This window comes from Lontra canadensis, unplaced genomic scaffold (genome assembly GCF_010015895.1).
Source record: "Lontra canadensis isolate GAN:19392208 unplaced genomic scaffold, GSC_riverotter_1.0 scaffold93, whole genome shotgun sequence".
NCBI lineage: Eukaryota > Metazoa > Chordata > Mammalia > Carnivora > Mustelidae > Lontra > Lontra canadensis.
This window is the reverse complement of record NW_022631087.1, coordinates 3,902,997-3,926,320: the sequence shown is the minus strand read 5'-3', so window position 1 is coordinate 3,926,320 and position 23,324 is coordinate 3,902,997. Positions and strand designations below refer to the sequence as shown.

Below are 23,324 nucleotides of genomic sequence, written 5' to 3'. Positions count from 1 at the left end.
TGGAAGAGTTCCTCTGGCATCCCTTTCTTCATCCCCCAGCCCCACCCCCCAGGGCACAGCCTCACGGGAGAGTGAGTGTGTTTAATTTACGGCTTCCGGAAGCTGACCTTCAACGCAAGAAGACTTGCTCCCCCGACCTCTCTCATTCTGAGATCTTCCCCTCCCACCCCAGCTATTTTCCTTATACGTGATTCTGTTTCCTGGGTAGCTCAGACAAGAATCTCATGGTTTTTCTCCTCTCTTTGCTGAGTAAATCACAAAGAGAAACCAAAAGCAAAATTATCCCTGCCCCGAGGTCTTCTCCTGTGAACTGAGAGTAATAATGCTGTCCTAGTCCATTCAGGCTGCTGTCACAGAATCCCAGAGACGGGGTGGCTTATAAATAACACGGATTTACTTCTCACGGTTCCCTAGGCTGGGAAGTCAAAAGTCAGGAGTGTCAGCAGATTTGGGTTCTGGTGCCGACCCCACTTCCTGGCTCACAGATGGCCATCTTTCCGGCTGTGTCTCCCCCTACCCCCCCACCCCCATGGCAGAGAAGACAAGGGAGCTCAGTGGTCTGTCTCTTATAATGGCCCTAATCCCACTCATAAGGGCCCTGCTATTTTGACCTGATCACCTCCCGAAGGCCCCCCGTTCCTCATACTGTCGCACTGGGGATGAGGCTTCACCGTAGCAACTGGGGGAGCACACATTTCAGTCCATCATAAATGCCTTCCCTGGAATGTCACCACATTGCTGAGAGGGCTAAAGGGTGCAGATCTGTAGAGCTGAACAGAATTATCGGTGCTTCCTGACATCGAGCACCGTCCCCAGCCCTCTCCCACTTGCTTCATGACATATGGCCCCTTGCTTCTCCGGCCCGAGCACCATGTGTTGTCCTCAGCTTCTTTGCAGCCATTCCTCATTGTACCTGCAGCTAGAAAACCTCCTCCCTCATCACCAGGGCTTCCTACGCCTTGATGTTTGAGAGGGCTGTCCGGGATCCGAAAGTCCCAAGTCACGATAACCCGTCAGGGTGTTTCAGGGTGGAAGTGGCGATACTGCTGTAAGGTGTACGCACAGCGTGTATGTATAAAAAGTCCGTATTCGGGCACATAGCAGGGACTTCATAAACTATTCCTTTTTGCAAAACCCGGCACACGGTAGTCCTTTCGGAAAGAGTGGGTCAGTTGCTGGAACATTCCATTACAGCCTCTGCCAGGTGCTAGAAGAGTGCTAGATTACTGCCAAAGAATTGGATCCCTCTGTTTTTATCTTAAACTGCATGTAAAAAAGCATTCAGACAGCCATCCACCTCTGTGTTTGTTGTAAAGGACAGACGGTATAAGAACGCTGTCATGTGCCAGAGCCATGGCTTGGGAGAGCCTGTGGTTAAATTTTCAGGAAATAACCAGGTCTGGTTGTTAGGCACAACTGCTGTTAAAGATCAAGATCGATAGACTTGCCATTATGTAAGTTATTATTTTAAAAAGGTGTAAGTAGTCAGGGTGCCTGGGTGGCTCAGTGGGTTAAAAAGGTTTAAGTACTCAAAAGTCATTACTTCCTAATCATTTCACTGTTACGTGTGTTGGGAAGGTTATTTACATCTGCTGTGTTGAGATGGTAGAGACCCTGTATCGGGATGTGCCACCACCTGTCTCTTCCCCCGCCCCACCCTACCCGTGACTGTGCAGTCATTGGTTGAGGTCTGCCACGGTGGGGGGTACTCACACCCTGCAAATGGGCAAACACTAAAAATCAGAGCTTTTCTTTCGGAGATGCCATGATCAAGCGTTTACCAGCTCCCCACTGAGAAACAGTAATATACGAACCCCCGCCCCATCACATTCCCCCGCGTTGAACATCGTTAGCGGTTGGCAGTGGATTTGTGGCTTTCCTCCTCCTGTTCAATTACTTCTCATCATGCACGCACCTCCTCTTTGTTAGGTGCTTTACCTACTTGAAAATACGAAGCTGGGTCTCTTTCTGCGTTGGTACATAAAGTTGTGTTTTCTTTTGAAGAGCTGCATGGTTTTTCCATTTGATGAACATGCCATAATTTATCTCATTTCCTAATTGGTATTTTTAGATGCTGGGCTCTCCCCCACCGTTTACAAACAACAACACCTCCCATAAACATCCTTTATATTTATCTCATTTTCCTATGCAAGTAGGTGTACACGATGGATCTTACTCCAACATTTACAGATATTTTAAATTTTTACAGATTAGAAAATGCTAAATGTATTGGTCAGGTGAAATCAGAGCTAATTTTTTAAAGTAAATTTGTGAAAAATCGACCATGTATGTGTGCTTTATTTTCTGTGCTGGGAGCCCCGTCTGTACCTTGCAGAAGAATCGGTATCTGGCAGAGTAGCTATTTAATAGGAACTTGCTATGGGCTGAATGTCCCCTGTCCCCAGATTCAGCTGTTGAAGCCTAAAGCTCATGTGATGGTATTCAGAGATGGGGCTTTTGAGTGATAATTAGGTTCAGATGAAGTCAAGAGGGCGGGGCCCTCATGCCAGGGTTGGTGCTCTAATAAGAAACACCAGAGGGCTCGCTCCAGCGCCCTCTCCCTCCCTCCCCCCCTCCACCTTACATGGGAGGAGGGGGAGAAAAAGTCCTCTAGGAGCCAGGGGGAGAACCCTCACCAGGAAGCAGTCTTGCCAGCCACTCTGCCTGGATCTTGGACTTCTAGCCTCCAGAACTGTGAGAAAATAAATGCCCATGGCTTAAGCCACCCAGTCTGTAGCATTCTAATCCAAAACCTAATTGTAGCTTTCTTTAATTCAGGTAGGTGGTCTCCAACTAAGAGGTCCAGCACAGTCTTTAAAGCCCTGAATCGCAAACCAGTGGCCCAGAGGAGCAGAGCCCTTTCCTTACTGTGGGTCACTTTGCCTCGCTCTGGCATTTCCACACTGGGGCTAAGTGTATTGACCGGGCCTATTCGTGGACACGAAGGGTGGTCATTTTCTGAAGCTGTTTCTGCCCTGCTCTGGCAGCCCACGGAACGTCAGCTCTTCCTCTGTCCCGCACTCAGGTCTTAGCAAGAGCTAGCAGGAGCTATGACCCAGACACCTGTGTTCTTTAGTTGTAGAGGAAGGGAAGGAAAGGAGGATAGGATCCTAAATCTTCCTGCCATCAAGAAAATAATCTGGCATTCACGCCGTGCACGGTTTCCTTGAAGACATATTTATGGTGGGAGGCATCTGATTTCCTTGAGACCTCTCAGGTGCACGGTACCCATCTCTTCGAGTCAGTTCAGGCTTCACTGCACTAGCTCACATAATCCCCATTTCAAAGAGGAGCCGATGGAGGTGCCAAAAGGATAACTGACTGCAGAATTAGCAGAGCCGGTAAACGACAGAGCCCCGTGCTTGAGCCTGCTTTCCAGTCTCCTCTCTGGCCTTCAATGCTTGAGATTGATAGAGCAGTTCCTGGGGGAGATGGTCCAGCCCCTTCCCCAATAACACAACAGGACAGCCGGAGACCATCTTATACCCTTGTGCCATCTGTGTCTCTCGGGCCACGTGTCAGGTTAGTATCGCCCGCTAACGTTCGATGAGCATTTACTCTGTGCCCAGCCCCTTGCTAAGTGTATTTCATGCTTTATCTCATTTCCTTCTCACGACATCCTTTATAAATTTGCACGGTTATTCAAAATCTCGCTTTAGAAGAGGACTTCAGAGTCATAGCCGCACATTGGAATCCCCTGGGGGAGATCTTAAGCACCCCGATGTCCAGGACTCACCTCAAACCAGTTAGAAGCTCTGATGCGGGAGTCAGAGAGTTCCTTGTGTTAACTGTGTGAGATGATGGAAGTGCTAATTATCTAGATCTTGGTGATCATTCTCAGTGTATGAGTATCGAATCATCCCATTGAATGCCTTATGTCTACACAATTATGTGTCAATCTCTCAATAATGTTAAACATTTAAAAACCTAGAAACAGTTCCCAAAGATTATAATGCCTAAGTGCCTGATGGAGAAAGTTCTTGGACTACAGGGAAGAGGGGGGCGTGGAAATGCACCCCCAGTGGTTTATTTGCACCCCCGTCATCACCTGGTTTATGCCCCATTACCCTGTTCCTTCCCCAGGACTGACAGATCCCAGCAAAGATGCCAGTGACGTTAGAAAAAGAGACTGGCCTCCCAGTCTTTCCATTTCCTTGAAAGCCATTGCTGTCATCCCCCTTTATGCTGAAACGTCCCCCCGCATGCTCCCGAGCCCTCAGTTGCCAGATGTCCCCGTAGACCGTATTTGACATTTCCACCCAGCAGGTCAGTTGTATTTTAATCAGAGCAGCACGGAAGATCCCGAATGGGGTAGCAGGGTCCTCGGGGACTGTTCCAAGTGAAGGCCATCCCAGCTCGGACAGTTATCCCAGAGAAATTCCGTCTCTTGGCAGATGTCCTGCTGCCCTGCGGCAGGCTCAGTTTATGAGGCTTCCGTGTGTCCAGCCTGGCCCTGGGGGCCCGGCACAGCACAGACAAGCTCATCTTCCAGTATACTCCACGGAGGCAACAAAAGGAGAAGAAAACACGGCCCTTGTCTTCCGCAAACCTAGGCTTAAATTGGAGTGGCCAGGCGAATATACTGAGGAAACGTTTATTTCTCAGTCTTACTCTGACTACTTGGTATCTGCCTATGTTTAACCATGAACAGCGGCGAGAGAGGCTGCCCAGTCGAGCCATCACCTGTTTTGTCTGTCTCTAACTAGCAATGTGGTTTTTTTTGTTTTCATTTTTTTTTTTACATTTTTAAATAACTGAGGGAAAAAAATGAAAAAAGACGAGTACATTTTGTGGCATGTAAAAATCACATGGAGTTCCAGTTCCAGGGTCTCTGAAAGCGTAGCTTAGGATGACTGCCCGCCCTTAAAAGCCACACACACGCTGATCCCCGCCCTCCCGCCACGGAGCTCATGCACCTGTGGTCCTCCTTGGTTATCTCTGATGACTAAGGATCACCCTGGATAATCACTCGCAGGTACAGCTTTTGCTGCACGTCCCCTCCCCCCACTTAAGCCAGGAATGCATTTCCGGGGAGAAATTTCGGCTGGCATTAAACCGATCCTTAGAAGGATCATGCACTCCGTCCTTCTTTCTGTTTCATTGAACGCTGGAAACGTTATCAAGGGAAGGACATTCATCACTCTCACCCAAAAGCTTGGACCGGGGTAATTTTGCACTTTTTTTTTTTTAAATGATTGACACCACAACAAAGCTGGATTAAGTTCTCTCTTCTTTTTCCCCAGCATTCAGTGCGTACCCCGCTAATCCAATTTATAGGAAATCCTCTCCGGTGAACAGGACAGCCTGCGGGTTTGCCCACATCGGGCTGGCAGAGAACAGATAGGCTCATTCATTAGTGTGGGTTCACACCCCAAAGGGTTACTGTGGCCTTCTGCCTGCTGGAGTCACTTTGCCGTAGATACGGGCCTTTGTGTGCCCATGGGAATAATGTTAATAGTGCTGGCTCCCATTTATTGAGTACTTGTTATGAATGTGGTATTTCGAATGGATTATTACCTTGTTTAACTATCACAGCAGCCCGGGAGGCAGGCACTCCTTGCTGTTTCCGTAGTAGATGAGCTGCTCTGTGTCTGCACTTGTAGCTGCTTCTGCCTGATTGCTCCCCCCATATCGGCGTGCCCTGCTCTCTGGCCTCCTATAGGTCTTTGTTTAAAGATCACCTTCTGAAGAGAAGCCTCTGCGGACCATCTATTTAAAATTTCAACAGATTCCCCTCCCGGGCACCCCGATCTCCCATCCTGCATTATTGTTATCATCAGGCAGCACACTATACACCCAGCCTTGTGTATTGCCTTTTCTCTCAGCATATAGGCTCTGTGAGGACAGTGGCTTCTGTTTTCAGAAGGGGTTCAGGGACATAGACTCTCCACAGACAGTGGTTGAACGAAAAAATAGATGTAATATCACCATAAACCATCTTACAGACTAGTAAAGAGAAATTCAGAGAAATTAACAAACATGCCCCAGCTTATGTGGAAAGCAGGATTCACCTGCATCTCAGACCCTCAAGTCATTACGGTGCTGCACTGCCAGCTCCTGGCCAAACCCAGCTCCTTCTAGAAGTGTGGTTGTGCTAGGAAATAAGACAGAACTGCCGCCCAGGCCGTTAAAAGGCTGCCTCGAAGTCAGCTTCAGTGTAACGGGGATTCACGTTAACAGAGGGGCCCTCTCTGGATCCTCCCCTGCCCTAGACACTGTGCTGGTTGTAATGCCACTCTCCAGGGCTCAGCGCAATGCCCGGGCAGATCGTTACACTTGTCTTGGGCAGACCTGCTGTGGGTCACAGACTGTTGGAACCGGGGGGGGGGGGCAGTCAGACACGTGGCTGCCCTCGGGAGCTCACGGTGTGTGGCACAAATCATGTATGATTTTTCTGTATCTGATGACTGTGGATCTTAAAGTCACAGGCGCAGACTGGGTTGTGGGGGGATTTTTGGCAGCCATTCTGCCTACAAGGCATATCCAACATCAGCTCATCAACATCATCCTGGGAAACACATGGTTTTGGGAACGAGACGGAAGAACTAGGTTTGACTCTGCATTCTTATTTACTAGCTTCTTAGTGAGTTCCAACTTTTCTGGGATGTTACAAGCAGTAGAGGTAATGGACATGCCTAGCACAGCACCTGGAGCATGGTAGCGGGCTTAGCCACCCTGGTGAGTTACCAGTGTTGTCATTTATTATCGTTCAGCTTCTGGGCAGTGAATCCAGTGCCCACAGGTCAGTAGGAAGGACTTGGTTTGGGTCTCCCCCAGGTAATAACAATAGTTCATTATTTAATGAAGACTACCCTGTGTGTTAGTCACTGCACGGAGTGTTTTAGGACAATAGTCCTATGAGTCATTATGAAAACCCATTTTACAGAAGAGTAGACTGAGCCACAGAGCAGTAATGAAGTCATTCTACTTATCCCAGGTCACACAGCTGAGCCAAGAAGCATGGAGCTAACCTGTGGATTGATGTTGGGACACTTATTCTCCATCCTTATGATGGAGTCCCTACTTGGAGGTAATCCAAGTGGGAGGCTTGAGAGCCATTGCTCTGGAAAGCACCAGAAAGTACCAAAGCTGGAGTCAAGAGACTCGCACAAGCTTCCTGACCTTGGGCCCCTGAGCTCAGCTCTCTGCATCTTGCTTTCCTCATCTAGAAAATGAAGGGATTGCTCTCGATGTTGTCCAAGGCTCCTTCCCACTCCAGGAGCCTCTGATTCTGGGAAGTGGCTCTTTCATTCAGCACCCTGCAGGTCTTCCAGAGTCAGCACATTGTGCCCTTGGAGTTGGACCTCGGTTGAGATCCCAACTTTGCCACTCGCTAGCTGTATGACCTCTCTGAGCCTCAGTTTCCTAATTTGCAAGCGGAGCAGAATCATCCCATTTGCATGGAGCAGTCCAGGGAATTAAAGGATTGTAGTATACAGGTGATAGGATCTCATCGGGTGATTTAAGGTGTTCCAGGGAAGGGACCGTTTATGGGGTGAGTGGACCGCACCGGAAGTATCAACAGGGATGCTTGGGCACCAGAGACTCGCAGAAGCAGCGAGCTGTTACCACTTCTGGACCAAGATGTGTCGGTTTCTCGGGGCTGCTGTCACGAAGTACCACGGTTGGCTGGCTTAGCAGACACACGGTTTCTTATAGTTCTGGAGGCTGGAGGTCTATGGTCAAGCTGTCCGCAGGGTTGATTTCTTCGGAGGCCTTTCTCCTGGGCCCACAGTGACCATCTTCTCCTTCTCTGTACCTGTCCAAATTTCCTCCTCTTGGAAAGACACCAGTCATCCTGGGTCAGGGTCCAGCCTGATGATCTCATTTTCACCTAACACCTCTTTGAAGAGCCTCTCTCCAAATCCGTTCCCATGCCAAGGCACTGCGGGTTAGGACTTCATGTGAATTTGGTGGGGGGACGGACACATCTCAGCCCTCACAGGAAGCAAAGGGAAGAGAGAATGCGGCTTGCGTGTAGTGAGAGCTGGAGCCCTGGCCGCCAAGCAGAGGCAGAAGCAGGAGGGGACACAGGCCCGGCGGGAAACACTGCTCAAACCGGAGAGGACCTGGGAAGGGGACACCCTCTCTTTTCTCCCACCCTCCAGCCTCTGGCTGATGCTTCCAGCCAGGAAGCAGCCCCCCTGAATCCCAGGTAATTCTGTCTGCATGTCTCAGGGTGCAGAGAAGGGCAGAGAGTGGAGCCGAAGCGGACAGAGAGAGGGGACTGTCACCTGGCACGTGAGAAAACACAAAGAAGGAATTGCTCCTTCTTTCCAAGCGGAGGGAGGAGAGTGAAGAAGGGGGCTGTGGGCCCTCCCGACCTCACCGGTTCTTGTGCAGTCCTCGCCTTTCCTTGGAGCACATGAACGAGTGAAGCATGGAGAGAGGCACAGTGCACTCTTCCACGTGGACGCACTTTGTTTCCGTTCGAAATCGCAAAAAAGTGTCTCGCCCTCTCTGCGGCCCATTAGCTCCGCATTCAGCCAGGCTCTAGCCCATGGCATTCGGTCGGTCAGAACCTCTGGGCCAGCCCCATTGTCTCGCCCTTCTTGGTAAGCAAATGAGATAGCCTCTGGTACAGTGCAGCATCTAGCCGGACTGGTAGGGAGAGGCAAGCTCATTATTGGTTAAAAAAAAAAAAAAGAAAAATTAAAATCTCCATGCCAACGGGCTGGTCAGCAGGTCTGACTCCTATTAATTCTTTTTCCGTACCTGCTAAAATGTCACGGGGCTCCGGAACCCCCAGGCAGGCTGTGGTGCTGTCCTCAGCTCTTGTACCTGCTCTGGCTTTTCTAAGCTTCATAATACGCTCAATTTTGTTCACTGGTGAGTTTAAGACCCACGTCTTGGATTCTCTATAGGCCTTCCCATGGGCGTCTCTTTAAAATACTTTATTTTTGCTGGCAGAGCTTGGCTGGAGAGTCTTTAATAACCACCGGGAGGACAGTGGCCTGGGCACGATCAGAATGTCTCTGTTCAGTATCTGTCATCTCCTGCTGTCTGGTGGCCTGGCCACGAGAGCCTGTCTCTTCTCAGAGCTGGTCCGACAACACACGCTTCTCCTGGTGGGTTTTCTGCGTGGCAGGAGTTGCGAAACTGCAGACCGGCAAGCGTGGTTTCTGCCTTGGGTTTCTCTTATCGCTTGCTGTCTAAAATGGGCAAAATCACTTACCTTCTCCGACTTAATGATGTCTGAAAAATGGCAATTGTAGGTTTGGCCTGAGACAACAGCTCAGGGCGCTCAGGGGTCGAGTGGATTTGGGGTCTGGGCGCTGTGTCCATTTCTTCAGGCTGTCCTAACGAAGTGCCCCAGACTGCGTGGCTTCCGGTTTATTCTTCACGGTTCTGAATGTTCAAGTCCAAACCCAGGTATTGGCGGGGCCATGCGCCCTCCTGAGTTGCTCGAGAGCCATCTCTCCCTGCCTCTTCCAGCTGTCAGCACCAGGCAGTCCTTACTGAGGCTGTGTCACGCCAGCATCTGCCTGGTCTTCCCCGAGCTCCCTTCTGCCTCTGTTTCCCCGTCGTCTCATCAGGGCATCTTCTTATTACTGGACTAGGGCTCATCCCCATTTAGTGAGGCTCGTCTTAACTTGATTATATCTGCAGAGACCCTATTTTCCGATAAGCTCCTGTTCACAGGTAAGGGGGTAGGACTCGGACATACCTTTCTGGGGGAACTCAGTTCAACCCACAACAGTGCTTTTCCTCTGCTTCTTAATTGCAGAGTGCTCTCTGGTTAAGAAGACCTTCTTGCCTATAGAGTCTCCTAGGGTCTGTGCATCTGACCAGGAATGATCCCTCTCATATTGGCCCAGGAGTCTAGAAGGACCAGGGAAAATAGGAGGGGTTTAAAGAGAGTGGTCGGAGAGAAGTGGGGAGCAGAGGACAAAGAGAAAGCCCAGGGGAAGGGTGGGGGTCCTGGGGAGCCTCAAGTGTTGTTTATTTTGTGCTAGTTCTCTCTGAGCCAGGCCTTTCTGAGACTCCGTTTTCTCAGAAAGATGAGGATGGGGTGGGGGCTTGGATTTGATAACCTTCTGAGGTTTCTTCTAGCTTAATCTTTGATTCCACAAAACTAGCAACGCGGGCAGGGAGCACGGCCCACCCAGGGAAGTCCAGCCAGCCCCGAGCAGTGGGTCTGTCAGTGCGGAACTGGACAAGCAGCCAGCTTCAGGACCCACAGTTCTTTGCTTCAAAAGTGGGCAGAGAGGACACCTGGGTGGCCCAGTTGGTTAAGGGTCTGACTCTTGGTTTCAGCTCAGGTCATGAGCTCAGGGTCGTGAGGTCGGGCCCCACACTTAGCATGGAGTCGGCTTGAGATTCTCGCTCCCTCTCCTGCTGCCTTGTGCTCACTCTCTATCCAAAAGAAATAATTATTCTTTTTTTTTTTTAAGATTTTATTTATTTATTTGACAGAGAGAGAGATCACAAGTAGGCAGACAGGCAGGCAGAGAGGAGGAAGCAGGCTCCCTGCCGAGCAGAAAGCCCGATGCGGGACTCGATCCCAGGACCCCGAGATCATGACCTGAGCTGAAGGCAGTGGCTTAACCCACTGAGCCACCCAGGCGCCCCAAGAAATAATTATTCTTTAAAAAATAAATAAGTAAACGTGGGCAGTAAAAAAGAAAAAAAGATAATTTTACATGACAGGAAGGCAGAATTAGCTAACAGTACTCTAGGAATTATATCATGATATAAAAAAATATCAGACAACACATTGTACCCCTCAGACTTATGCAATGTCATATGTCAGGTATATCTCCAAAATAAGTGGGCAGAGAAATCGATCAAGAACTTCTATAGATCAGCAAGAAGAAGACAAGCGATCCAACAACAACAACAACAAGAAATGAACGAAAACTTGACCAGGAAGTTCCCAAAAGAGGGTACCCACATGGGCAGTGAACCCCTAAAATGTGTTGAGCTTCATTAGTCATTAAAAAAATGCAAATTACAGTCCATAATGCAGTACCACTATGTATCTACCGCAAGGTTGAAAACGCAAAGAGATGGGCCCTTATCTGGCGGGAGTTAGTTGTGGGAGTGTGGATCCGTGAGAACTCTCACGCATAAGGACTCAGAACGTAAAGAGGAGGAACCACTTTGCAGGATGTGCTTGGTACTCCCTGAGACTCCCTGAGACCCAGAAATTGACACATACAATGCCAAGAGAGATGGTTAGAACTTCCACAACTGTAAAAACCCAAATGTCCATCATCAGTGTCATATATAATGATATATATATGATAAATATATAATTGGTAGCATTCACATTATAGGTAATTATACAGCATTAAGGGAACAAATTCTTACATGCGGTGACATGACTACTTTTCTCAGGCATTGTTCTGAGCCAAAAGGCCAGTCATCAAAAAGTGTATGATTCAGTTTATATACAATTCAGAAACTGATTAAACTACACCAGGATGTCAGAATTTGGCATAATGGCAAGATGTCAGGTGCGTGTGGTTGTAAGGGGCCATGCTGGTCTGTTAGTGATGTTCTGTTTCCTGACCTGGGCTCTGGTTACAGCAGTGAGTTGACTTTCTGAAAATTCATCAAGCTGTGTACTTAGGATCTCTGCCCTTTTCGGAATATATAGTACACTTCAATTAAAAGCTTCTTATAAAATCACAAACATGAAAATGCTCTGCGAGTCTTGGTTAAGAAATGTTCACCAGCCACCAAACCCTTCACGTTCATAGCCATATCACAGCCTCGGCCAAATATTCTGTCCAGGGACAGATAGATCTTTGAGCCAAGCCTGCCCGCCCAGAACACCCCTCCTCTGTCTGAGTGCCCACGGCACCTCCCGACTCTGGTGTGCGGGGACCACTCAGGTTGTCCATCTCCATGTGTCTGGTGCCTGGTGCGTGGAAGTTCCTTGCTAAATACTAATGGAGGGGATGAGCGAGTGAGCAAATGACCGCCAGCCTTTTGTAAGGTCTCAGCAGCCCTTTGTTCCCCATCCGCACTCACTTTCAAAAATCCCAGTAAATTCAGGCTTCAGGTGGGAGGATTTCTGTTTCTTCTCTCTGTCTGCCCAAGAGCTTTTGGAAAGGAAAAGATTTAAAAAACAAAAAGTCGAAGCTTTTAATTTATATGATCAAAAATGAGTCCCAGGTAAAATCAGCGGGGGATTTTAAATTAAGTGGTTTTTAATAAACTCACCTTCTGTTGGGTCACACACAAGAAGAGAGCTCTAGCACTTCAAAGCGGGAGAGGAGAGTGGCGATTTCGAGGGTCATTTTCGTGAATGTTTCCAGGATGAAAGCCCACATGGTCCCTGGAGCCGCTGGGATGGAAGTACGCACAGTGCCCACTTCAGCCTTTGTTTCTCTGGTTCAAACCAGCAAAACCACAGGACACGCTGAAGGACTAGGGAAACAGATTTGTATCTTCATGTGTTGGCCCTTGGAGTGCAGGTAGAGAGCCAAGAAAATGCAGACAGGAGCCAGCATGGACTCAGAGCAAAGGAAAAGCAATATCCTACAGATGCCTGGGGGAGAGGGGAGAAGAGGTCCTGGTAAATAAATCTGGGAAATACTGGATCCAGTAGCCCCCTTCGGGATTCACCGTGCACACCGGTACAGCCAACTCTGTTTAAAGCCACCGTGTCCTAAACTTAATTTCCTGACTTAATGCTGTTTCCCATACACCTGTTGTAACTCACTGTGGTTTAGCGTGCGTGTGGCCACTGTGAGTTTAGGAACAGAGGAGTAGTCTGAAACCTGCTCTGATTTCTTCTGAAGTGGGCACATAGCCTCCGTTTCCCCTCCTGAACTAAGGAAGCACGGGGTCTGGGTTGACCAGGTGGGTTTGAGCCATTCTCTTTAGCTTGAATGGAAGCATTTTGCATGGAAAGAAACAATGGTAGACTTCCTCTGAAACAGAAGGCTTTTGTGACGCCGAAGAACGCCCCAGGAGGTGGTATGACGTGCCCAGGACCTCGCTGAGCGGGCTCAGACAGACGCAGAGAGAAGAGGCTCTCCGAGCCACACAGGAGAGAGATGACACATTCACTCTGAAACACTGTGCTGATCGCCGTCACTCTTGGCTGGCAGCCAGTCACCCATGCCCCTGGGGACCTGATCATGCCCCACCCTGTGCAGAAGCCCTCCCATTCCCGGCTCCATGTATCACTTGGTTCTCCCCATAAGTTTTCAGGCAAGCAAACCAGTGATGGCCTGTGGTCTCCACGCAGTCCTTCAAGCATGTGCTTTCGTTTTTCCAAGAGTTGTTCGGGCTTGAGGCCACAGCTGCAATGAAGTCTCGCCATATCTAGTCACGAGCGTGTACGCAGACACACGCACACATCCAGTTTTCACCCATGCTAGACAATTTTATGTGACCACCGTTTAATTTTCATGTTTTTCGAAAAGAGGGGGGACATGGGTCATGACCTTTTAAAGTCTGCTAGGACCTGCTAGGAGGCAGCATGGCATGGGTGAAAGGTCACAGATCAGAGAGCAAGACTAATTTTGCCCCTCACTGCTATGCGTGAGCCTTGTCTCTTCATCCGTAAGATGAGGATCACTCCGTCCACCTTGCAGGTTTGTCCTCAGACTCGGAGGGCCTTTAAGGAGGGCAAGAGGTGCTGGAGAAATGGCGAGTGCTACCAACACCGTCGCTGTCTTCCATTTCTTCTCCTTGCATTCCCATTGGAAAGAACCAATATCTGGCTCATCTTCAAAAGCATTCTTTTCTCCCTCCTCTCTCCATAGACACCCACCTTTCTTTCCCTGCCATCTTGGCTCCCAAGCCATTGCTACATATTCAGTTTGGAAAATAGAAACATTGTTGTCTGATCCACAGATGACATGCCCTACCGCTGGACCAGATGTTCACAGGAGAAGCCTTTGATTTTTAATTTATTTATTCATTGATTTATTTAGTGCTGGTCTCTTATGCTCGCAGCACAACAGCTGAAGGTAAAGCCCTGCCAGCCCCGTGCCTCCCAGCCAGCTCCGTTGGGAGTCCCTGTCGCAGCAAAGGCATGCTGCCTGTGTGCAGAGCACTGGCCTCCAGGGCCAAGGGCTCGCCCCACGCTCCCAGACCCCCCATAGCAAGTAGGGAAATGGGTGGACCACGCAGCAGCAAATGCCAGGCAAAGGCCAAAGTCAAGCCTTTTTTCCTGGCACCACCATGCCACTGACAGCAGGAGGGCTTAGTGTCAGAGTCTGACTCCGGGGCAAGCATTGCAAAGCCAAATCCGTGTCATTTCAGCTCAAAAGGGCCCGATTTCAGAAGGGGCCATTTGCATCATTTTAACCCGTAGTCACTTAAAAAGCTGGCTCCCACACTGCTTGCACGCACGTACTCTGTACTCGTTCTGGTGGGAATTGCGCAAGTGGAGTGAGGGATAATTAGACACCTTAATGAGCAAATGTATAGTTTCTGTAACTGTTATATACAAGCTTTTATGTACCACTTCATATTTTCAGAGGCCTTTACAATCATTAATTAGGCTATCTCCCCAGCACCGTAGGAGGGAGGCCAAGAAACAGCCAGAGTTCTGTTTCTCCCGGAAATGTTGTTTTTCAGCTTTTGTACAATCTGCATGCAAACTCCTAACCTTTGAGGAAATGGGCAGAGTCTCTCACTCATGCCTGTCTGTGTGATTATATGTAATGGTGTGTGCTGACACATTAGTGGCTTAGGAACATCCTTGATGCTTGTAATTTCACTCGGGGTAGATTTTCTTTCCTTTATTATGTTTTTTTCTTCTTGTGGGTCCTATCACTTAAGAACCCTGAGGGACCTCCTAATCATGCTGGCTGTGACACCGTAAGCTGCCTCTTTGACAGAAGACTGGGAAGGAATGTGGTCTTGCCAGTATTTCTGAATTTTTAAGTGTCCGGGGCATTCCACACACAAGGGGATTTTAAAGACTTTTAGAAAGATGCATGAATTCAGGCTGGCGAGTGAATTACTGGGTATGCATATTGATTATCGATTAATTATTTCTCAGTTCAACCACATTGAGCACTGTGCCTGTTGTTCTAGATACTTCTTAATATTGTCGGATTTTTACTTTGAGGTAGAAAAGAATAATCATCGCATATACCAGGTACTTTTAAAGATACGCTTTTTTTTTTTTTTTTAAGTCCTCATAATTGGGACATCTGGGTGGCTCCGTCGGTTGGGCATCTGCCTTTGGCTCAGGTCATGATCTCAGGGTCCTGGGATCGAATCTCGCACTGTGCTCCCTGCTCAGCGGGGAACCTGCTTCTCCCTCTGCCTGACACTCCCTGCTGCTTGAGCTCTCTCACTCTCTCTCTGTCAAATAGATAAATAAAATCTTTAAAAAATAATAAAAATAGAGTCCTCATGATCATGTTGAAGTTAATGTGGGATTGTCCCCAAATTACAGAGAAGGAACTGGGCCTCAGAATCCCAATGACTTTTCTCAAGAGATATTGCTGGTGAGAGAAAATGTCAAGACTCAAGCTCAGAGCTTCTGTTTTCAAGTCCACTTGGAAAAACTTGGGGTTTCCACGTTACATACAGCTTCCGCTTCCGTGATAGTTACAGAAACACCTGTGTTCCCAGAATCTGTTCTACGGCCTCAGCATGAGGATGTGGGGACATTTATTGTACAAATAACCTGTGGTTAATTACAGATTTATGAGCAAAGACAAACGTTTTCACCTGTGCTAGACAATTTTATGTGGCCACTTTTTAATTTTCATCTTTTGGGCGAAGAGGGGGAAATGGGTCATTACCTTTTAAGGTGTGCTGTTCAGACGTGTTGGCAAATCTTCTCTGCCTGATAGACGTTCACAGCCCTGGAGGGATGCGCCTGTCTGGCCTGACCTTCACGTAGGTGATACTCTGCAGCCTTTAGCTTTCAGGTCGGACACCATTTATTTCAGGAAGCTTTTCCCTAATGCTTCCCACCACACTCCAATCACAGCCTGATTCCCAGTACCGGCTCCTGTGCTTCTTACGCCATCTCATAGCTGTCACAGTGTTTTTATTTTCTGGGTTACCCGCTCCCTTCCCCATTAGGTCTTGCTCCGTAAGAGCAAGGACTGTATTTTACAAACTGTGAAGTCACCAGCTAACCCAGTGAGTAATAGGAGGTCCTCAAAACACAATTGTACATGAATTCTAGAAGAAATAACCTCTGAATGCATGATGAGAGACCAGACAGGGGCCCCACTGGCTTATTGGATATGTCAAGAGAAGTTCACATCTGTTTCCCATGAGCTCCTGTTGGCCTGCGTTGGCCAAGTCCACGTTTGGCACTCATGCTTACCACGAGGCAGCCCTTCAAAGCATCGAGACGGGGCACCTGGCTGGCTCAATCAGTAGAGCATGCAACTCTTGGTCTTGGAGTTATATGTTCAAGCCCCGCATCGGGTGTATAGATAACTTAAAAATAAAATCTTAAAAAAAAAAAAAAAAGGCATTGAGACATATATCCCATAGACCCTACTGGCACAGGGAGGATGCAGTCTTCATGCATTCTAACATTAAAGAATGAAGACCCTTCCCCCGCCCCATCTGGGAAAAGGCACTAACCGTGACACTGGAGAGTCCCCTTCTTAGCACCTCATTTCCCACAGCTGTCCAAAAGCGATGATAATGAGCAACCTGTCTCCTTTCTAAGATGTTGTGGAGTCAGAAGAGCATAAATGTGGAAGCTCTTGAATGCGGAAGCTGGCAGTGGAGTTCATAAGCTTTGTAATCTGCTTCTCATGAGTTTTTTGTTTCGTTTGGGATTCTAATTGACTCAGGGAATGGACAGTAGTATATTTAGTCAACCTTCTGGGATGCTAAAGAGAAAACCAAACTGCATATTCGCTCATCAAATTTGCAGAGAACGACGTAGTGAAATGGCAAAACGCCATCGTGCCAGTTTTGCTGGAAGGAATGGTCTGTTGGAAAGAAAATAGGTAAATCGTGGCAAGATGGGCCTGGTGTGCCCGGCTAAGGAATTACCGCTTGTTCTTTAGACTGCCTGAGATCCGAGAGCCTCTCAGCCTGTGAAGCGACCTGATCCAGCAACATTTTAGGTTGGCTTTTCTGAAACAGATTCCATTGTGGTCTCTCTCTTGCTCAAAACCCTTCACTAGCTCCCAGGTGCCCTGGGCAGGACTTTCTAACCTGTGTGGCATATGTGGGTGACAGATGTGCCAAAATGGTGATCCCTTCAGCCATGGGGGCCCCTGAATGGGACCCAGGGCAGCCAGACCCTCTGAATGAGCCCTTCCAGTCGCAAGTAAGTTGGAAGGATATCATTTTCTGTGTAAGAAGTGACACGAAAATGCTTGGAAAGCATCTCTTTTGCAGAGCTACGAGCCCTTCCTGATGCATTCCCTGCTCACTTGCTCGCGGTCGCCTCCTGACATTTGCCCCAAAGAGCTCTAGTTCAGCCATCCCACCATCACACACCCCAGTACCCACATGCCCCGTCCTGCTGCTCTGCCTTTGTCTTCAGACGTCCCTACCTCGTCTGCCTGGCCTGGTCCTTGCCCTGGATCCTAGCTACTGAGGCCTCCCTCCATGTTCCCTAAATGAACAGTGCTTGTCCTCAGTGTGCACCTGAATCATGATGGCTTGCATGTCTTTTGTGGCTGGGTCTGGCCAAGACTGAATGTTCTCCATCCAGTTGAATTAATATTTTGAATGAAACCCATGAAATCGGGAAAAGTAGGGATGAGTAACACACACAAGTCTATTTCCGTTGTTGGCACAGCGTAGGTGCTCAATAAATTACTGGATGGGTCAATAGAGGAAGAGATGCAGAAGCCGCTCACATGTGGAATCCGTAGGACACCATCATGGTCTGAACGTAACAGAGGAGGACAATGGAGAAGTTCGAGATGTTTTAGGGCAAACAGCACCTCCAACATGGCAATCCTTACAGCTTTGGAGACTGGACCCCAGCTAAGCTCTCAGACGTGTGCCCCACAAGTCGGGATTAGGATGTCTCCTGAAGCATTGCTTATAATAGGAGAAACCCAGAAAGCAGCCAAAATGTTGTTGGGTCAGGAAATACATAAATAATGTATGTATTTTCATACAATGAGTAAAGTGATGGCAACGAATAGACTAGATATTGACATTTTCACCTGCTTTTCAGTCTTAAAGACGTAACATTGGGTAAGAGGAGAAATTAGAATGGAGGGGAGGCACTCTGAGACAAAGCCCCATAGCTTGTTGATTAATACATGCGTAGAGAATAAAACTAAATGCATGCGTGGAAAGGAAACCCAGCCACCTCGGGGTAGTGGTTACCCTTGGGAAAGGGAGAACCTGAGTAAGATGAAGGAACGTTTGATCTATCTGTCATGTTGTATTATTCACAGCAAATGTGGCAGTGTGTTTCTCATTTATTAGACTGGGGTGGTGGGTATTTGTCATTTTAGTTTCAAGAGTTTTCTGTTGGTTTGGAAGAGTTCATGCTTTTAAAAAATTAACATCACAGGGGTGCCTGGGTGGCTCAGTGGGTTAAAGCCTCTGTCTTCGGCTCAGGTCATGATCCCAGGGTCCTGGGATCGAGCCCCGCATCGGGCTCTCTGCTCAGCGGGGAGCCTGCTTCCCCCTCTCTCTCTGCTGTCTCTCTGCCTACTTGTGATCTCTGTCTAATAAATAAATTTTTTAAAAATTAACATCACACAATGGAAAAGGCTAGGGGACCAGGAGAATAAGCCCGCATTTCTGCATTTAGGCTCCTGTTCTAGACACCCACCTCTGTTCAACGAGTCTGGCACGCAGGGTGGGGTCACATCGGCCACAGAGGACTTGCCAAGTCTTAACACGTTTAAAGGCATCAATTCTCAGTTCAGTCCCCTGAGACCCTGAGACTGACAGATCTGTCGACATCTCTAGGGACCCCAGAATGTGCATTAATACCTTCCATCACTGTATGGCTTCCACCCCTCCCCATTTTCTCTGTGTATGAGAGCATCTCCCCAACCTAATTAGATTTAGTTTCTGCCGTGAGATTTAAGGAACTTCTCTTATGTGTTTGACTGGGATAGATACTCTTGAATACCTCACTGTGTTCTCTTGGTATGTAACTTCGTAAATTTCTCTTTTCTTTGTCCCAGGAAGAAGCAAGTAGCGAGCTTATGGTAAATTTCACTATTTCTAAAACTGCTTCCGTGAACAAAGTCAGTGGTGTGCTAGAGCTCGCTTGCACTGACTTGGGGTGGGGGTGGGAATGGGGGGAAGGCACGTCAATTGTGTGCATTTCTTCCCAACTGGGTGTTCAGGACATCACATAGGTAGCTTGAAATCAGCCATGGTGGGAGTACTTATTCTATGGGAATCAGCAAATACTACCAATCAAGTTTTAATTTTTTCCCCTTGGAGAGCCTGTAATCAGATATTTGCTAGCCTACCCCTGGGGGGCATAACTACTTTCTGAGTTGCACAGGGCAAGTAGCATTTTTCTTACTTTACACATACAGAAACCAAAAGTCACGAAAGGAAAAAGTCTTGGCCTGAGTCACAGGACTCTGGTGCTGGGGCTCTGGGATCTCTGGTGTAGATGAAGAAGCAGTGGCTTTGGAGCCAGCCAACTCTGAGTTCGAATCTGCTAGAGCTTCTCTGATACTGTGAATTGTTCAAGTGTCTGAATCAACCCCTCAGTTTCCCCTACAAAATAAGGATGATGACATCCAGCCTATCGTGATCTTGTGAGCATTAAGTGAAAAGACATGGGCAGAACCTAGCAAACCACAAAGGACATATGCAAAAAAGGTAATTTGAGCTTTTGACTTATGAGTTTAGATCTGTATATTACCCCATGCTGACCATTATCATGTATGTTTTTTGTTTTTTGTGTTTGTTTTTTTTTTTTTAATTTCAGTTTTACCGGACCAAACAGCTCGGATGAAATGGTGACTTAATTTTTTTCTTCACATACGTACCACTGGAATCGGTTTAAAAAAAAAAAACCCTCAGAGTTGACATTTATGTGGGATTTGGGGGTTCAGATTCTTTCCAAAAATGTTAGCGATATATGTACCAGGTATCAACTAAGATCATTCGTCATCTCCTGTAGTTTTCTCCACCGGCCATTCTGCTGAGCTAAGCATCCTGGGCAGGATTGATTCGGGTGCCCATTGGGTGCTACAGTTCCATCCACGAAATTAACTGCAGTGGCCTGCAGGGAAATTCTCCTGGCTCCTCGTGTTCCCTGCTCTGGGCACTCTCTGCAGGTTCCGACTGCCCTGGGAGTGGCCATGCTTCTGAGTCATCTGGCAAAGCCAAAATCTGCTTTCCTTTTTAGACTGTCACTAGTTAATTTTTGCCTGAGTCATAAATTTCAGATTTTTTTCTAACATTTAAAAAAAAATAACAGAAGGGTATACAATGACAATTTCTCTCGCTACACAGCGCCCCCTCCACCATGGACCCAGGTCCCTCCTCATGAAAACTAAAAAACAAAACAAAAACGAAAATGGAGCTCATCAGCGTCAGCACTGCCTTCACCGTAGCTTACAACTGTGTTGGTTGTGGGGACCAGAGAAGACTTTGGAAGTCAGGAGCACTGGAACAAGCTCGTATGGCTTGTCAATAAATCAAAGCCAATTGGCCAGACTTACCTAGAATAAAATTGCAGGAGAGCTGCTCTTTATCTATAAAGATAAACGGCGCAGATTGTACAAACAGCTTCCTTCAACTAAACCTAGGAAGGTTGTCCTATCTCTGGGGAAAAAAAAAAAGTAGGAAGGAACCTAATGCTTATAGGGAATGGAGTACATAGCAGGTGCAATATTATGCTCTTTTTAAAATGTGTGTGGCCAAATATGCATGACATAATTGTAATTATACCCTTTTAACCACCTTTATGTGTTCAGTTCAGAAGCATTAAGTACATTCACATGGTTGCGCAACTATCCCCACCATCCCGTCTCCAGAAAGTGCTAGGCTGTTTTGTCCATCTCACTTAGTGTTTGCAACAGCCTTTGAGGCCGCTGTAACGTTCTCTGTACAGTGAGGATATTGCAGAGAGAACGTGTCCCTCGCAGAGCCTGGGATGGAACCCAGGCGTGTTCACTTCCAGACAGTGGACAGGCGTGTGCCTGGCTCTGTGTCTCACCGTTGTTTTTCCCTCTCCCATCCTCTGCTGTTGCCCAGGAGTGATCCTGCTACTTCTGGACAAGCTGCGGAAGATGAAGTGGGAGCAGATGTGGCGGCTGACTGCAGAGAGGGAGCTCATGGGCATGCTGTCCACCTCCTTAGCTGACCAGGTGAGTGACCAGCCTAGGAGGTAGAGTTATTCCTAAGTAGCCTTGTACTGTTTCTCAAAGAAGCCTGAAAGTTGCTGGGTCTGGATGATTTTCCCACCGATTATGTGATCATATCCTGGGATCGATCTGCCTGGTGCTTGCCTGTCTAAGTCAATAGCTGAGTTTGTCTGTGAAGTCATCTGTCCATTTAGCAGCCTTTCACTACATGCTCCGTGTGCGAGGGACAATGTTCAGAACTAGGATTGCAGAGATGATGAAGGATGCAGTCCTTGGCCTCAGGGAGCTCACAGTTTATTGAAGCAGACCAGTAAGTAAACGACAGTCAGATGTGCTAAGAGGAGGTCGCTCTCTCCGTCTGGGTGGGGGTGACCCCGGAAAACCACAGCCTATTTCCCAGACAAGATTTCATTTTGCTTTTCTCGCTTCTACAGCAACACCTTTTCTTGAGAACCTGGACTATGACCTGCACCTTTAAATGGAAGGGACAGATCTAAATTCCTAGCTGAAATAACCGGCTTCTAATCTAGGCAATCGGAAAAAGTCCATGCGCTCCACCAGACCATTAACATAAATTCGTCAAAGTCCCATGTCTCATTTTTGCTGGGAAGTGTGGGTGTCCAAGCCTCTGACCTTGGCCCTGCCAGGGTCACACATTTAGACTTACTATTCCCTGTGGTGTAGCAGGCCATGTTGAAATGGAGACAACACTTCTCTGGGTCCTCTGTATTTTTACCCTTTCCTGTTCACCCAAAAAGCAAGCCCACTCCCATGTTTTTCCTCCATGTTCAATGGTCTGATTCACCGTATTTTTGCCAAGTTTTCTAAGAGGAAGTAAGAAACTCTACAGGGTTACTTTGCTCTTATTTATTTTACTATTATTATTATTATTATTATTATTATTATTGTTATTCAGTATTTCCAAAGCAGCCAGAAACTAATTTCCTTTTTCAAACATGAGATCTGGTATAATGAATGAGTTAAAAATTACCCAGGTAGCTATTTTTAACTTGAGGGGAAAATTGTCCTCCATCATCATATTTTAAGTCAGGTCACAGTGACTCAAGTATGTCCCCCAAAGCTAGCAATTGCATGTTCCTGTCCAATGAGGATAGTTTATCCAGGTATCTCCTCCTGTGAAGGCACATAATTCACCTCCCGGCACCACCTGTCAGCAGCTAGTTAATAAGTATGGCCTGGTGCAGCGAGAGCTTGGAGAAAAGCCCAAAAGAAGGAAAGCCTCCCTAGAAAAGTCGGAGTTGGATCTGGAGGTGGGGAGTGTGGAGTCGGGCACCGTGGCCTGCAGGAAAACAAGGTGCATCCATCACTGAGTCGGCCAAAAGCCCCAGGAAGTGCTGCTAAAACAGAATCTGTAATTTGTCTCAGCCCCTGAATGAGCAGAGCCACTTGTCATCATGCAGTTTCCTCTCCTGGAGGCATGGGATGGATGACACAGGGCTCCTCGATAAGGTGGGAAGAGGGGCAGAAAAGTGACTTCATTTAACATCTGCCAACTCGGGATGGGGGAGAAGACACTCGCTGTCTGCTCCCACATCCACTTGCCTTCTGGGGACCAGTGGAGCCCATGGGTGTCAAGTCAGTGTGGGCGTTCCCCTGTCTCTGTCCAAGCACAGCTGCTTGGGTCTAGAGATGGGAGATGGCAGGGGAATGCCCACAGTGCAAGCCAGCCTGGGTCCCAAGTGGGAGGTTCAGGAGAGTCCCTTGCCCAGGAGCTGCTCTGTACCTCGAGAGTTGGCATCGTAGGTGAGATCCATCTGACTCTTGACTGTGTCTGGCTTTTCTCCACCAGGATATTTTCAATGCCGTCATCAAACAGAACCCCTTCCTCGTGTATCAGCTCCCCTGCTTCTGGAACGTGCAGCTGTCGGACCATACCCGCTCTGAGCAGTGCTACAGGGACGTGTCTGATCTGAAGGTAGAGGATGGCCAGGCTGCCATGGGGGCGGGGCAGCCCCTCGGAGGAGGGGGAGGGGTCCCCGTGTGTGGCTCGGAGCCGGCTGGGGAGGGCACTTCCACAGAATGAATGGTTCTGAGTTTTGTGTGCTGTGTGCTGAGAGAGATAAGGGCAGAGAAGAGCAGAAAGAATGTGCTTTT

The 23,324-nt window shown here is 48.0% G+C and overlaps 1 protein-coding gene across 1 annotated transcript in view; it reads left to right on the top strand.

The window, feature by feature from the left end:
- LARGE1 (LARGE xylosyl- and glucuronyltransferase 1) overlaps positions 1-23,324 on the top strand; it is a 520,460-nt gene that overhangs the window by 416,239 nt on the left and 80,897 nt on the right. Inside the window, exons 8-9 of the mRNA XM_032836533.1 lie at positions 21,100-21,212; positions 23,020-23,145. Coding sequence (XP_032692424.1) covers positions 21,100-21,212; positions 23,020-23,145 — 239 coding nt within the window. The remainder of the gene's footprint in view (positions 1-21,099; positions 21,213-23,019; positions 23,146-23,324) is intronic.